Source organism: Lingula anatina, chromosome 9 (assembly GCF_051362555.1).
Source record: "Lingula anatina isolate TDL-2025a chromosome 9, LinAna3.0, whole genome shotgun sequence".
In the NCBI taxonomy this organism is placed as follows: domain Eukaryota; kingdom Metazoa; phylum Brachiopoda; class Lingulata; order Lingulida; family Lingulidae; genus Lingula; species Lingula anatina.
The window spans coordinates 6,958,642-6,974,251 of NC_141775.1; the positions used below are offsets into that span (position 1 = coordinate 6,958,642).

The 15,610-nt window shown below is 40.5% G+C and overlaps 1 protein-coding gene across 1 annotated transcript; it reads right to left on the bottom strand.

Moving 5' to 3' along the window:
• Window positions 1-205: 205 nt before the first annotated feature.
• Window positions 206-14,792, bottom strand: LOC106153625 (uncharacterized). The gene is made up of 11 exons (XM_086995576.1): window positions 14,033-14,792; window positions 12,694-12,963; window positions 12,224-12,385; window positions 10,359-11,933; window positions 10,018-10,065; window positions 6,237-6,509; window positions 5,484-5,645; window positions 3,460-5,085; window positions 3,148-3,207; window positions 2,308-2,395; window positions 206-1,866 (listed from the first exon to the last, which is right to left on the bottom strand). Exons 1-11 carry the CDS (start codon window positions 14,100-14,102, stop codon window positions 1,458-1,460), a joined length of 4,743 nt encoding a protein of 1,580 aa, XP_086851702.1. The 5' UTR covers window positions 14,103-14,792; the 3' UTR covers window positions 206-1,457.
• Between the last annotated feature and the right edge of the window lie 818 nt (window positions 14,793-15,610).

Here is a 15,610-nt window from a genome sequence, read left to right on the forward strand (position 1 = left end):
AAGTGTCCCACAATATCATAAGTTCTGTGGTCCAGTCCCAGCAAACACCGAACATTAGTATAACGTTACCATAACGTTTACATAACCAAAACACGTTACTGTAACGTTATGGTAACGTTATACAACGTTCTGTGTTTGCTGGGGTTAAGATAACAAGAGTGTGCATGCCGAACGAGAAAACTTTTGAAAACAAAACAAAACAGAATTTTTTTAAAAAATTCTAACTTTATTTTGGTGATAATACTGTATCATATAAGGGTTATCAAAAGATCTAATAATTAGTATAAAATACATATATACAGTTGCATTCCAGTCCAGCTGTATGCAGAGGTCATCACCTGATTCAGTCACGTGTCACAACTAGCTATTGAGGTCAGAATGAGGTCATGTTATTATTTTAAGTAATAAAGAAATCATTTTCATTTTTTGTTTGTACATATCGCTGAGCGCACTAGAGCAAGCATCCCCTCCCTTCCCGGCAGTGGCGCCACGGTGTCAGAATGAGTAACCGAACATGCCACCTGCCGAGGCAAAGAGGTCGTGCGAGAGCTAAAATAAACTTATACAAGTAGACTAAGTGTCGTAGGCCTAACATTTCACGTTAATTAAAAGACATTGTCTAAGATTTTGTTGTCTTGTTAAGATAATTATTGCACTGAGAAAAATGTCACTGCAATTATTGGCATCATGCAGTTTTCGTGTATCCATTGATATCAGGGGCTTCTAAAACAGTACAAAATATTTAAGTATAGGCGTTACAATAATTTTGTAACAGACTACTGAGTACTAGCGGACCCTGTCGTCAGAGAGTAGTTTTCCTGCACCTTCCAACTTTTGCCTCATTCCCTATCTTTCTTTCAGATAAATGCCCTATGCTTCATTCTCAATTATGTATTAGTTATTCGTTAATCTGCTCTGAGATTGATAAAAACATTTACATCAATATTCCAAAGATTCTATTATTAAGTAGCAGCAATCTTATGTATCTGCAAACTTATTTTCTGCAAATGTGAGCATTCTTTAATCACTACAGCACATCAACCTCATTTTTCAAAATTAATTCCTTTAGCTTTCAAGCATATTGCTTGCCTGTAAAACAACTGGTCTCCTCAATGTATGCTGACACTATTCGCATTTGGCAGCGCTAGCTGCATGTGCTAAGTTATAAGTACTTTGTTCATTCTTCATGTTGATAATATACACAAGTGTGTTCCATCCCATTTTAAGTTCCTTTAGCAACCTTTCCACTGAACTGAAAACAGCCCCACCATTGAGCATTCATTCTGCAATCAAAGCGATCCTTGTGTCTTCCTTGTGTGAAGGGGTTTTTACATTGTACCAGCAATTTGATCACACCACGCTGGTCATACCATAATGACCATTGAGGACCTCCGATTGGTTCTTTCAAAAAAAAATTAGTAGTTAAGCCCCCCCCCCCCCCCCCCCCCCCAGCACATCTAACCTATCACAATAGTCGTTACATATTCTTCTTTCAGGGGCTCCAGGGGTCCTATGTTACCATTAGCAACCGATACGTTCTCGTTTTCATATAATGGTTCTTGTATTCCGTCGGACAGCGTGGCATAGCCATCGTCTCCGTTATCAAAGTCGGTCCGTGTATTAAAGGCCACAGAGCAGGGCTTTCCTAAGGTTGTGGCGTATCTTGGTTCTGCAGATGGCGCAGGAGTAGCCAAAACGGGATCGTCAGGTGGCCCTGTTGTGGGGGACGTGGGAGTGTCCACGGGAGTGTCTGAATACATAGGGTTCTGGAATCCGACATTAGCATACCCGTTCATGTCGCTGTATCCCCCATTGTTCGTGCTCTCCGTGTCTTCGCTTTCACTTCTAAGTCGATCTTTTACATTTCTGTAATTGGAAAAATAATCGGAAATTATATATGTATTTTTTTTCTTTCTTTTGCAACGCCTCTCCAGTATTTAGGACCTACCCATGTAATTAAGAAAAACGATTATGTGTTTCATAGATCAGTTTTAGGCTAAACTAGATAACTTCCTGGCTAGAATACCATTAATGCCCGGATACAGGCCATTGAACTGGCTGGTATCGCACCATATAACACAGTGTAGTACACACGGGGCCACTAAAAGGTGGATTATGGTAACAAGTTGAACAAGAAACAAGTTCCAAATAAAGTAATTGCTAGTGGCTTTTGTACTAGGTACTGGTTGCTCACAATAACATGTTGCTGTGTCTTCAACTTTTTACAATTAAAATATACAAATATAAAAAGATATACATGTACAATACTCATCCTTACTGCATTGAGTTACAGAAAGGCAAGCTTACCGTATTCGCCTTCTGTAGCACGTGTAAACAAGTACCGCTATTATGAACAAAATGAGGAAAGAGCCCAATGTTATCCCTATGTACATAACTGAAAAGAGAAACCAAAAATGAAAATCAAAACAAATCAAAACAAAAATCAAAATGCCCACTGTCATAATTGTTTCCAATGCTTCGTGATAAGAAGAACACCGCGATATTTGCATTATTTATTTATTTATAGAATTATTTTTTCTTCATGTTTCTCAATTTTCACTCGAATTTTACGTATACAAGGAGGAGGGCACCCACAGTCTAAATGCTCCAGCTGAAGCTAGAGCACACAATGTAACATAAAATGATGGGCCAATGACTGCGGATTCAAATTTAAACTACCCTCGGAGCTACATCACTAATGTGGCCTTGTTTCCTAAAAGAGTTAAGGTATTTTAAGACAAAAAATGAGATGAGCATCCATATACATGTACCAGTAGATCACCCAGCTAAAGGCTTCGTAGACTTGCTCAGAACATTTTTAACATTTTATTTTGAAGGGTAGGTGATTGCTACATGGCTACACATGAAGTTTCCTGTTAGTTGGAATTTTGTACAAGTCTTCAAATATGGCCGACCCCCTTAGAAAATGCCGATTGAATCCCCCGATGGTCTCCCCGCCTCCACACGTGCCGTCGCTGCAGGGTCCTGGCAATTAAAGCTCGGAGCCGAGATTTCATCCTTTAAATGGCTCGTGTTAGGGCGGAGAGACCATCAGGGGATAATGCAGCTTGCTATTAAGTGGGGTCTGCCATATTTACTCCGTGAATCTGTTAGTTCGGGGATCATCTGTTCTGAACGCTTCCTTACTCGTTTCACTGCTGATCTGTCCTGACTCGCCCGTCTGCCCGGCATTGGCCCCTGCGCCACCTGCAATCAGAAGAACCAGGTATTATATCTACATTCTTAGTTGTACAATGTGCCTTATCATTCACTGTTCTTAGACATTGACCCAGGTGATAAAAAACGCAGGTGATCCACAGTTATTTGACTGGTCAGTCTCTTATCATCTCTCTCTCTCTCTCTCTCTCTCTCTCTCTAATTCAGTCTAATTCAGACACTACTGGTCTGCCAAAACTTCTTTTACTATTTCTACTACTTTCTGTTCAATTACTTCTTTACCTGGCTTTTCCCATTTCACTGTCGTTGAGGTAATAAATTTATCTTCTGATTTTGTGGTAGCACTTGTAGTAGGTGTTGTAGCAGTTTTAGTGGTGGTAGGTATTGTAGATGTGGAACGTGTAGTAGTTGTAGTTGTGATAGGCGTTGTAGTTGTGGTAGGTGTAGTTATTGTAGTAGGTGTAGTTGTAGTTGTGGTAGGTGTAGTTATTGTAGTAGGTGTAGTTGTAGTTGTGGTAGGTGTCTTAGTTGTAGTTATGGTAGGTGTAGTAGTTGTAGTTGTGGTAGGTGTAGTAGTTGTAGTTGTGGTAAGTGTAGTTGTGGTAGGTGTAGTAGTTGTAGTTGTGGTAGGTGTAGTTGTAGTAGGTGTAGTTGTAGTAGTTGGGGTAGTAGTTGTGGTAGGCATTGTAGTTGTAGCGGGTGTAGTTGTAGTTGTGGTAGGTGTCGTAGTAGTTGTGGTTGTGATAAACATTGTAGTTGTGGTAGGTGTAGTAGTAGTTGTAGTAGTTGTAGTTGTGGTAGGTGTAGTAGTAGTGGTAGGTGTAGTAATTGCAGTAGTGGTAGGTGTAGTAGTTGTAGTTGTGGTTGGTGTAGTAGTTGTAGTTGTAGTAGGTGTAATAGTAGTGGTGGTAGGTGTAGTAGTTGTAGTTGTGGTATGTGTAGTAGACGTAGTAGTGGTTGGTGTAGTAGTTGTGGTAGGTGTAGTAGTTGTAGTTGTGGTTGGTCTAGTAGTTGTAGTTGTGGTAGGTGTAGTAGGTGTGGTAGGTGTAGTAGTTGTAGTTGTGGTTGGTGTATTAGTTGTAGTTGCGGTAGGTGTTGTAGTGGTGGTAGGTGTAGTAGTTGTAGTAGTGGTTGGTGTAGTAGTTGTGGTAGGTTTAGTAGTTGTGGTAGGTGAAGTAGTTGTAGTTGTGGTTGGTCTAGTAGTTGTAGTTGTGGTAGGTGTAGTAGGTGTGGTAGGTGTAGTAGTTGTAGTTGTGGTTGGTGTAGTAGTTGGAGTTGTGGTAGGTGTAGTAGTTGTGGTAGGTGTAGTAGTTGTAGTTGTGGTTGGTGTAGTAGTTGTAGTTGTGGTAGGTGTAGTAGTTGTGGTTGGTGTAGTAGTTGTAGTTGTGGTTGGTGTAGTAGTTGTTGTTGTGGTAGGTGTAGTAGTTGTGGTAGGTGTAGTAGTTGTAGTAGTGGTTGGTGTAGTAGTTGTGGTAGGTGTAGTAGTTGTGGTAGGTGTAGTAGTTGTAGTTGTGGTTGGTCTAGTAGTTGTAGTTGTGGTAGGTGTAGTAGTTGTGGTTGGTGTAGTAGTTGTAGTTGTGGTTGGTGTAGTAGTTGTAGTTGTGGTAGGTGTAGTAGTTGTGGTTGGTGTAGTAGTTGTAGTTGTGGTTGGTGTAGTAGTTGTAGTTGTGGTAGGTGTAGTAGTTGTAGTAGTGGTTGGTGTAGTAGTAGTGGTAGGTGTAGTAGAAGTGGTTGATGTAGTTGTAGTGGTTGGTGTAGTAGTTGTAGTTGTGGTTGGTGTAGTAGTTGTGGTAGGTGTAGTAGTTGTAGTTGCGGTAGGTGTAGTAGTAGTGGTAGGTGTAGTAGTTGTGGTTGTGGTAGGTGTAGTAGTAGTGGTAGGTGTAGTAGTTGTAGTTGGTGGAGACATATCTGAAAAAAAAAAGAATCAATCTTTTACCTGATTTGTTTATGTTTATAATCCAAAATGAATAACGTCATGTTAAGTCCTTTTATGTTATTCCAAAATTGCAAGATCACTCGCAATATTGAGCGTTTTAGCTTCAATTGAATAATGTGCAAGCTGTGTCACAAACATGCACAACTAACACAATCCGTATTCTTTTTTAGTTTTTTGTGGAATTGGTGCAAGCCTATTGCAAGGGTTCATAATGGAAAAAAAAGGATCTATCTTAATTCAAGATTAAGTAGGACGCGAAAATACTTCCACAGAAATTTCGACTCATAACTTGAAGTACAGATTATAAAGAAGTTTCACTTAAAACAGACAAACACACGCCAATGCACGTTATTCTGGTATGCATACTCACCATACATACAAATAAACTTGTAATGGTATTGGGCCGTGCTGCAGGGGTAACTCCCCCATCTCCAGTCGTTTTCCCTCCTCATAACGGCACAGTCCAGGTGATAGAACGGCCAGTAGTCATCGGGCTCGCCGCTGTTCCAATTTGTATAGGACATTGGCGCGCCTGGGAAATAAAAAAAGACAGATTGTCTAAGATAAAAAACGCAATATTTAAGACTGTGCAAAACAGAAAAAAAAATAGAACGAACTTCGACTTACTGCCACCAACAGACAGGTTTATCCTAAGTGAAAAAACGAAATGAAAATATTTCAAATGTTTTAACGTGGTCAATGTCACGAGATAGTCTTATTCAAGACATCGTTCCTCTTTTTAACAGATAACTGTAATAGCAACAAACCAGGTTTGAAATAGCTAGCCGGTCACATTTGAGTGGTTTCATTGTGTCTTAGGTTGCATGGTGTCTGCTTTCAGATTTCGCAATATATGCAGTCATAATGCCTTGTACATTTGCACCAGAGAGAGAGAGAGAGAGAGAGACAGAGAGACAGAGAGAGAGACGAAATGCACCCAGTTTAAAATAAAGAAGCTTGAAGGGAAAAAGAAATAAGCAAAAAATCAATTGAAAGAAACAAAGTGATGAAAATGAACGAATAGAAACGGCGATTCAATATATGTGTAGTCAATATCTGTTGATAGATAGATAAATAGATAGATAGATAGATAGATAGATAAGTGAATAAAACATCCTCCTACCTGAATCCCACTGCCAGCTTCCTTCAACACTCCTATCGTGCGCTCCAATCCAGACGCCATTATTGGTCCAATGCACGCCCACGTTCAATCTGTTCTTAATAAACGCCATGGTATTGTGGTCATATATCTCCAGCAGCCTCCCCCCGGCTCCCCCACAGTAGCTCTGGCCTTCCCCCCAGTATTTCTCCTCGTTCACAAACTGATAGCACCTGTCTCCGTAGGTGAAGATAGTGTGAGACAGACCCTGGGGACATCGGTAAAGCTCACTGGCACCTGTAAAAAAATATATATATAATTATTCTCATTTCTTATATTACTTTTCATATTATTTTCGTAGTTTTGCATAGTATGCGTGGGACGTATTGGTTCTAAATGTAACACCCAAGGGTCTGGTTAAAAAAACAGCTTTGCTTGAAGTAATATGGTCTTGCACAGCGTCCAGTAAAGTTATGTCATCGTGGTTTCTGTAGTGGAAGTACAGGGTTTATTATCCTTTATGTATATGTAGGGTTAGATCACTTAGAGCTCAAGAGTCTACGTGGACAGACAGGACGATCAAAACAAAGTAAAGCTATAAAATTGCAATGAAAATAATAGCACATGTACAGGGTACTATCGGTTAATTTCAATATTTAAGTTAGCAACCCACCTGTTCTGTGAAGCAGGATCCCTAGCAGCGTTAGGAATAACCACACCATGTGTTCGGTATATGACAAATTCATCTTCATTCTCTCGATGGGGTTGTGCACCGGTCACCTTAAGCCTATGTAGCTGACTTCACTAACTAGTGTGACGTAGCGCTACTTCACAGTGTATATAACCTAAGGAATCTCACAGGCCTCACAGCACCTGAACGCGGCACAACCATCTATATTTCTCTGTATACAAGTACAGCGTTAATATGAATGCTCTGGGTGAATGCGATACTCTTATATCTCACTTAATTATAGCCAGGGTTCGTTACACATTGAAGATTATGAAATTTATCATGGATTCCTCCTGGTTGCCGTGGGGTGTGATTTCAGTGCTGAAGTAAAATGCGATCCACGCTCTACATTGAAACGTCTATATGATACGTGTAATCACCTTTGCCTGGTGGATCAAGGACCTTTATCCAAGGTACGAAGTCTCCGAGAACTGGCTTCGTTTGACAAGAATGGCAGCGCCTGCTTTCATCTTCGCCGTAGCCGTGTCTCCAAAACGCCTCTGTTTCCCTTTCTAGATTAGAGACGCAGTACCGAACTCGCTAAAACGTGAGTCAGAAAAATTTCACATAGAAATTTTGAGCTCCATTGTCCAATTGTATAGTCATTATTGACTCTATCCCATGCCCCCGCCTACTCTACCTTGCAAAATACCCTAAATAAGCTTAACGATATCCTTGGGTACCCTTGCCTTTGTAAGGCCCCATTCAAGCGACAGAGGTAAACCTTGTCACGTGAACAGAGACTATGTCACATTTGTATTGATTCACACAAAGGCTCTGGGGTAAGCCGTGGTGTTCAGTAAACGCTCGTAAGCGCATTGTCCGCGTGACATTCTTTGGTTCATTGGACAAAGCCCGAATTACCTGGAGTGACGTGTTAACGTAGGGGAGATAGTAAGATAGGTCCTTCTCACATCGAGGGGTACGGTTTTATGTACCGCACCTGTTAAATTGGTCCGTACGTGTAATACAATGTAACTACGCCTTTGGTACTCTCTCTTTCTCTCTCTCTCTCTCTCTCTCTCTCTCTCTCTCTCATACAAGCCTAATATCAACCCTGTTAACTGACCGTGTAGAGGGTGAGGTCTCCGTTTAAGACCAAGCTTTGGGTCGTCTATCTTTAATATCTGAGCTGTACAGAAAACTCTGCCCTTCGAAGTGAGACGGACCCTAAAATTCCCTTAATAACTGTGATGACCAGTCACCCTTTAAAGTGCTACAGGAAAGACGGCTCAAGTTTAAAGTGGACTTGACCCAAACCTTAAATCTATTGACAAACTTGCAGTGAAAAAAAACACACGAAAATGATACGTGTCAGAATACTGGCAAGTTTTGTGATTAAATACTGGCAAATTCGTGAAAGAAATAAGATGGGGGGATTTTTCGGATATTTCTTCACATTGCTGTCCCGTTGCCTGTACTGTATTCGGTCCGTTAAAGTTGTATACCGTGTCAGCCCTAAAGATTTCATTTTTAGATAGAAAGGGGAAGGGAAGTGAGGCAATTAAAACGTAAGACACTGTGGTGCCATATGTACCAAGTATACCCACATGTACTGTACGTGTATTACCGATATTCCACCTTTTCTTTCCTCTTAAAGTGGGTATATCCATTTTCGTGAAAATGTCCATCCTATACGATTTATGAAAATTGACTTTTAATAAAAATTGTGGTTTATATGTATTTCAGTAATGTATCAGTCATAATACACATACATGTAATAGTCTAGCCTCCAAAAAACACCAGATTTATTTAAGGTGGAATACTCTCTCAAGTGCTAGTACTCTGGACACTAAGAAACCTACGTTCCATGTCCATAAATTAAATGAGATTTAAAGAATGAAAAGCAAGATGTAAAAAACATAAAATGTGTTTTATTGCATCATTTTGTGTTTCTAGGCTTCTACAATGTACACTTAAGGAGTAGTAGTACTTTTAAATTGTTAAAACATGCAGTCAATATGGAGAAATAATACTGAACTGTTCTTTTCATCATTTCTTTAGCATGAGTCACGCGAATATTACAACACTGTCATTACAATCTTCATCAACAATAGCAGGTATTTCACGAAAGGATCAAATTCCAACTTTGTTGAGTGACCCGAAACACAATGTTGACTAACACGTACGGCAAACTTCGTGCACTCTTGTCTGACCCACGGACCGCTGACAGTCTTTGTCAATTTGACATATTGTAGACATCCGCTAAATTAGCCACGTGCAAGAACGAGGTACTTTGGATTCTCACTTATTGGGAAACTTTATCAGGAGGACCAGGTTCTAAAACGAGTGACTCTTTTGAGTTGCTTGTCTAGCGGAATTCCATTAAAATGGACTGCTTTCGTACAGTGACTACTAATAGAATTCGAACTGTACTTGTTTCGTTATGACTGATCATACCATAAGATCTCCTTGTTTGGGGATAATTTCTGACGGCAAGGGATGGGATCCAGCGATCTCTACACAGTGTTCGTAAGAATTAAAATGTAAAAGTTATCTCCATTTTACTTAAAAACAAGAGTGACGTCTATCGTAGAAGGAAAAGTATAGTTCCGGCCATGATAAAACCAACGTGCATTTCTGAAAAGAAGAGGTACAAGATGTGGTTTTAATCTCATTGGTCTAGAGTTTCTTAAATTAATGAACAACAATGCAACGAATATATTATATCTACACCACTTTTTTTCTAATTACATACTATTTCCTATACATTCTTCAATTGTCGTGCTCAGAATATCTAGCAAAATCCAGCGGCCAGTAGCCAAACATTTTAAAAAGAGTGCGCATTTCCACAAAATGAGAACCAATCTGCATTTACCCCGTTAGTTGGGCCGATTTGAAAAATGACAGAAGCTAGATCTGACTTTGATTCAGAGTGGACACCCCTAGTTTTCCGACCCCCCCCCCCCCCCCCCCCCCCCCCCGCCTGGATTCTAGTATGGTGTATTGTGTCTGACTTTTTTGTGTTGAATAACTTGTTCTACATGTATTCCATTTTCGATTTGGTCGTGGTTAAATCAGACTTATTGTTGAGTTGTAACCATTTGTATGATAAATACTAGAACAAGCTCTTACCTGTCGGTTTTCTATTTGTTGCTTTTGATGTTGTTGAGTTTCCGGAGTCTGGTGAAAAAAGGTGTATTTTTCATATTTTTCTGTACACATTGTAATGATCTAAACGATGTGCTTAGCTAATATTTTAATATAGAGTTCGACCTTTTGTTCTTTTTTATCATACCTGAAAAACTGCTTGGAGCCTTTTTACATTTACAAGAAAAGGCATCAGAGACATTACAACATAATTGTGCTTTACCTACCTCCATTTAGCCAGTGAATCTTATTTACACAAGTAAAATATCCCGATAGTTTGTTTGATCGTAAAATCGTAAACATCCACCTTACTGCTTGAAACGTACCTGGTGTGACGGATGTTACCATCACTGTAGTGGACAATATCCTTGTTATTGTTGTTGACGGTTTATCAGTAGCAGGGGCCGTTGTGATTTCACCAGACAGGGAGGATGTAGTGAGAAACTGAGACCTTGAATCGACGTTTGTTGTTAAATTTGAGGTTGTAGTCGAAGGGACCGTAGAATAAGGTACTGTAGTCGTAGAAAGCGTAGTTGTAGCATTAAGTACTGTGGTTGTAGAAAGCGTAGTTGTAGCATTAGGTGCTGTAGTCGTAGAAAGCGTAGTTGTAGCATTAAGTACCGTGGTTGTAGAAAGCGTAGTTGTAGCATTAGGTGCTGTAGTTGTAGAAAGCGTGGTGGTAGCATTAGGTGCTGTAATTGTAGAAAGCGTGGTGGTAGCATTAGGTGCTGTAGTTGTAGAAAGCGTGGTGGTAGCACTGGTCGTAGAAAGCACGGTGGTAGTATTAAGTCCTGCAGTTGTAGAAAGTGTTGTCGTAGTATTTGGCGCTGCAGTCGTAGAAAGCGTTGTGGAAGCATTAGGTGCCATTGTTGTAGAAAGCGTGGTGGTGGCATTATCGGTAGGTGCTGGAGTCGTAGAAAGTATTGTGGTAGCATTATGTACCATAGTCGTAGAAAGCGGGGTGGTAGCATTAGGTGCTGCAGTTGTAGAAAGCGTGGTGGTAGCATTCGGTGCTGTAGTTGTAGAAAGCGTGGTGGTAGCATTAGGTGATGTAGTTGTAGAACGCGTGGTGGTAGTTTTAGGTGCTGTAGTTGTAGAAAGCGTGGTGGAAGCATTAGGAGCTGTAATTGTAGAAAGCGTGGTGGTAGCATTAGGTGATGTAGTTGTAGAAAGCGTGGTGGTAGTATTAGGTGATGTAGTCGTAGAAAGCGTGGTGGTAGCATTAGGTGATGTTGTTGTAGAACGAGTGGTGGTAGCATTAGGTGATGTTGTTGTAGAACGAGTGGTGGTAGCATTAGGTGCTGTACTTGTAGAAAGCGGGGTGGTAGCATTAGGTGATGTTGTTGTAGAACGAGTGGTGGTAGCATTAGGTGATGTTGTTGTAGAACGAGTGGTGGTAGCATTAGGTGATGTTGTTGTAGAACGAGTGGTGGTAGCATTAGGTGCTGTACTTGTAGAAAGCGTGATGGTAGCATTAGGTGCTGTAGTTGTAGAAAGCGTGGTGGTAAAATTAGGTGCTGTAGTTGTAGAAAGCGTGGTGGTAGCATTAGGTGCTGTAGTTGTAGAAAGCGTGGTGGTAGCATTAGGTGATGCAGTTGTAGAACGCGTGGTGGTAGCATTAGGTGCTGCAGTTGTAGAAAGCGTGGTGGTAGCATTAGGTGATGCAGTTGTAGAACGAGTGGTGGTAGCATTAGGTGATGTAGTTGTAGAAAGCGTGGTGGCAGCATTAGGTGCTGTAGTTGTAGAACGCGTGGTGGTGGCATTAGTTGCTGGAGTAGGTGTGGTAATTGTCGTGGGGGTGTGAGCAGTAAAGGGAAGAGTGAGTGTACTGGATGCGGTCGTTGGTCTCGATGACGTCAGGCTGGTGGCAGCAGAAGTCGTGTTTGGTAGAGGAGTCATGTCTGAAAGAGCGGAAAGAGGTTTTAAACCTAATGCAATGTTGTCTTTCAATTCTAAAAAAAATCTTCTTTTTAAATAAATAAAAAAAATCAAAAGAGCTCAACTACCCCCTGCACCTATGCAGAGGCGTGAATATAATATAATATAATATAATATAATATAATATAATATAATAATGATAGGTAAGCACGCTAAAATAACGCCAAGTTACGCCCCCCCTCCCCCCCCCCCCCCCCCCCATCCACACACACCCTTTTCCACACCCCACAAACAGCCAATAAAACGTACGCACCGTACATACAGATGAACTTGTAGTAATAACCCAGTGAGTAGCATGGATACGCCGCCCATCTCCAGTTGTACTCTCGACGCAGAACCCCGCAGTCTCGATGATACAGCGGCCAGTAATCTACCGGCTCCCCCTCACCCCAGTATGAATACTGGAAGAAGGCTCCTATTGGAATATTTTGCAAAGAGGATACGAACTTGAAGAAACTGTATGGCTTATAAAACTGCTTTTGAAAAAGATCCTTTATTTTTTGTTAGAAAATGATTTCTGAAACACACGGAGGATTTAGTTCTAAATGACAGACATGACATAAAATTGAGAGAGAGAGCAAGAGAGAGAATAAGAGATAGAGAGAGAGCAGCTGCATCATCGTAAATGAGAAAAAAATATTGAAATTATTTAATCAAACAACAACATGTTTCAGAATTGAAAAAAAAAGCGAAAGAAAACGCAAACCATGTCAACAAACGCACCAGAGTGCCACTCCCAAGTGCCTTCCAGCACGGAATCCGTGGCTCCAATCCACACCCCGGCCTCTGTCCATCCCGTCACGTTGTCTAATTTATACCGGATAAAATCCATGGTTGCCTGGTCGTAGATCTCCAACATTTTCCCGCCATTTTCCTCACAGTAGGACTGCCCTTCTGCCCAGTATTCTTCGTGGTTGATAAACTCGTAGCACTTTTCTTGGAAGGTGTAATAAGCGTATGCAAGCCTGGGAGGACACCTGTCTCTGTCACTGACTTCAATACAATAGAAAAGTAGAACAGATAATCATAAAAAAATTACATGTACGAGTGTATGTGACGCTGTATGCATTTCACGTGTGTTTATATTCATATATGGTGAAGGGGACAAAAGCTTATTTTTTCTCACGCCTGGCTCTGTTTAAATCGAACGAATTTTGACCCCCTCTCACAAATGCAGCAACAAAAACGTTTGCAATATCTAAAGTTTTTAACTAGATAATTTAGATAGATTTGATCTTGGTCATCAAATAATAGCAAAGCATAAACTATGAAGGGTTCAAAGCATGCAAAAAAAATCGTTCTCCAAGCGTTCATTTGGCCTACGTAACAGAGGCTAAAGGTCCAACTGGACACCGCTATAGCCACGCACCTTCTCATACCTGGTCGTCACTGACCCGGGGATTACGGCACCGAAGGAGGCATCCACTTTCAAATCGTTTAAACTTATGACAGGTGGCTGTCATAGCTCCATATGCAACATATAATATAGGTGCGGAGCATGTATGATTCATAAACATCTTCGTGACGGTTGAAATTACATGTACGGCTAGAAGAAAGCGTTTTTTGATAGGTGGCATACAGGCCCGTGCTGGGGGCCGAGTGTTTGGCATTAAGACAATAAGATGTTAGTATGGGGAATGAAGATGTAAACGCTATACTATAGGGCCTTAGAAATGTTGATATGTTTATGGTTTATTTAGTAACACCGGTTCTCTCTTTCTCTCTCTCTCTCTCTCTCTCTCTCAGACCCCCCTCTCTCTCTATCTGACACACAAACACACACACATTGAATCACTTCATCTTGCATTGGTAGGGATGACCTTATCCTGTCTTGAAGTGGCTTTAATTTTCGTCTAAAATATACATGACCCGTCGTTAAATAATGTAAGCTGAATTTTGGAAAATGTTTAATAATAACCTATAATAATCTATAATGAAAACACGCAATCAATATAGAAAAAAAAATACTTTTTTCTTGACCTTGTAATAAAAAGCAAACCCGAAACAAAAACATTTTGTCCACGAAAACAAAAATTGCTGAAAGATTGATACGAGCACTTACCTTGCCCATGGACAGAAATCCTAAGAAGCAACGCAAAAACTGAGTAAAGTTTAATATAAGACACTTCCATGGCAAACAGCTAAACAAGCGCAGTTTTCTTTTTCAACAACTGTTCTGTTGCAATCGTAGTATATAATTCCGCAAAATCTATTCAATTTTCTATTATTCGGCCTACAAGGGCACCCTGTATGGTGCTGTAGCCTGCGTCTTCTGATCGGAAGTAGTGCAAAAGGTAAAAGCCAGATGCTCAACGATGAGTCGAGTGTTTTAAATGCAGCACAAATTCATAGACCTTGTGAGATAAAAGTACTTTTATAACACGATCATTCGATCCAATCCAATCCAGTTTTTCTCAGTCGCAATCCGAGACAAAAAGGCAATGTAACGCATCAAATAATTCCACGCATCGCACAAAAATTATTATGAGTATCCAAAATGTGTGAATTGTCGAAAAACGCACAGTCCCTCTATTTGTCCGAGTCTATGAATGACAGAAAATATGTACACAGTCACGGGGAGTAGACCTGATGCTCCGTGTTCAAGTCTGGTAAGGTGCGACGAAAAGAATAACAAATTTCCTGTGCTGGGGCTCAAATTATGACAGTGACGAAAATTACAAAAGCGTCCCAACACGCCCAGTGGAAAAGACCGCTGCTCTGTTGTGTGTGATATCGTCCACTTGTCCTCATGTGATCATATAAAAAGGGGAGTGGGTAAGGGAACGAGCTGCAGTACTTCGGGTAAATGGATGATGTCATGTGACTTTTTAAAAAATTTAAAAAAAAACGATGAACATCGATTTAAACTTTGTATTAATTGACCCGTAAACACGAAACTAAAGCAAATATAATACTTCGATTTTCTTTGAGACGTTTAGATATTGTTTTCAATATATACCGCCGTTATCGTTACTGTGTTTAGCAATGCAAGGTCGTAACTTCGAGGAACATCTCTTTCTGTGGCAAGCTTATATGAATAATATGACACGGGCTTCCACAATTAGGCCATACGTATGCCATATACCACAGTATGAAAGCATCCTAGAACCTGTACCTTAATAAACGCTACATGCTGCAGCAGGAATGTCTGTAACCGTGCACACTTACTATGCACATGCCTGACCGCCACCATCACGACAAACTGTTGTCCCAATAGCTCCAATTATAATGGCATCTGAACCCGTTTTACTGTCATTGTCAGGTACAGCCCATCCATCAGCAGGTTATTCATACACAAATAAACAGGGCCATGGTTATATTAATATTCCTATTCATATATCAGGAGGGGTGAAATATTCTGGAGACCCGGGACCGCTGCAGTGCCAATTTCTGATGACGTGAGACGTGTGTATAAGGCTATATTTGTATTCCAAACACCCCTTTCTTTATTTAACATCAGGAATGCTATTTTTGTCGCCCTTCTGCGAATCCCATTCTATTTTGTTTGCGATTATTATTCCCCTATTTAAAACATGTAGAAAATATAAAGGACACCATTTAGCATAGACAGAGGCTAATGTTGACATTTTCTGATGCTATCATTTAAATTGGACCATTTATAATAAGACTAAATGAGAGA

What these genes read in the sequence shown, in the direction of transcription:
- LOC106153625 (XM_086995576.1), bottom strand. Translation starts at nt 14,102, where the DNA reads ATGGAAGTGTCTTATATTAAACTTTACTCAGTTTTTGCGTTGCTTCTT. An exon ending in CAAGTTCATCTGTATGTACG is followed by an intron (nt 11,934 to 12,223) that starts GTGCGTACGTTT and finishes CCGCTCTTTCAG; the next exon opens with ACATGACTCCTCTACCAAAC. An exon ending in ACAGATCAGCAGTGAAACGA is followed by an intron (nt 2,396 to 3,147) that starts GTAAGGAAGCGT and finishes TTCTCTTTTCAG; the next exon opens with TTATGTACATAGGGATAACA.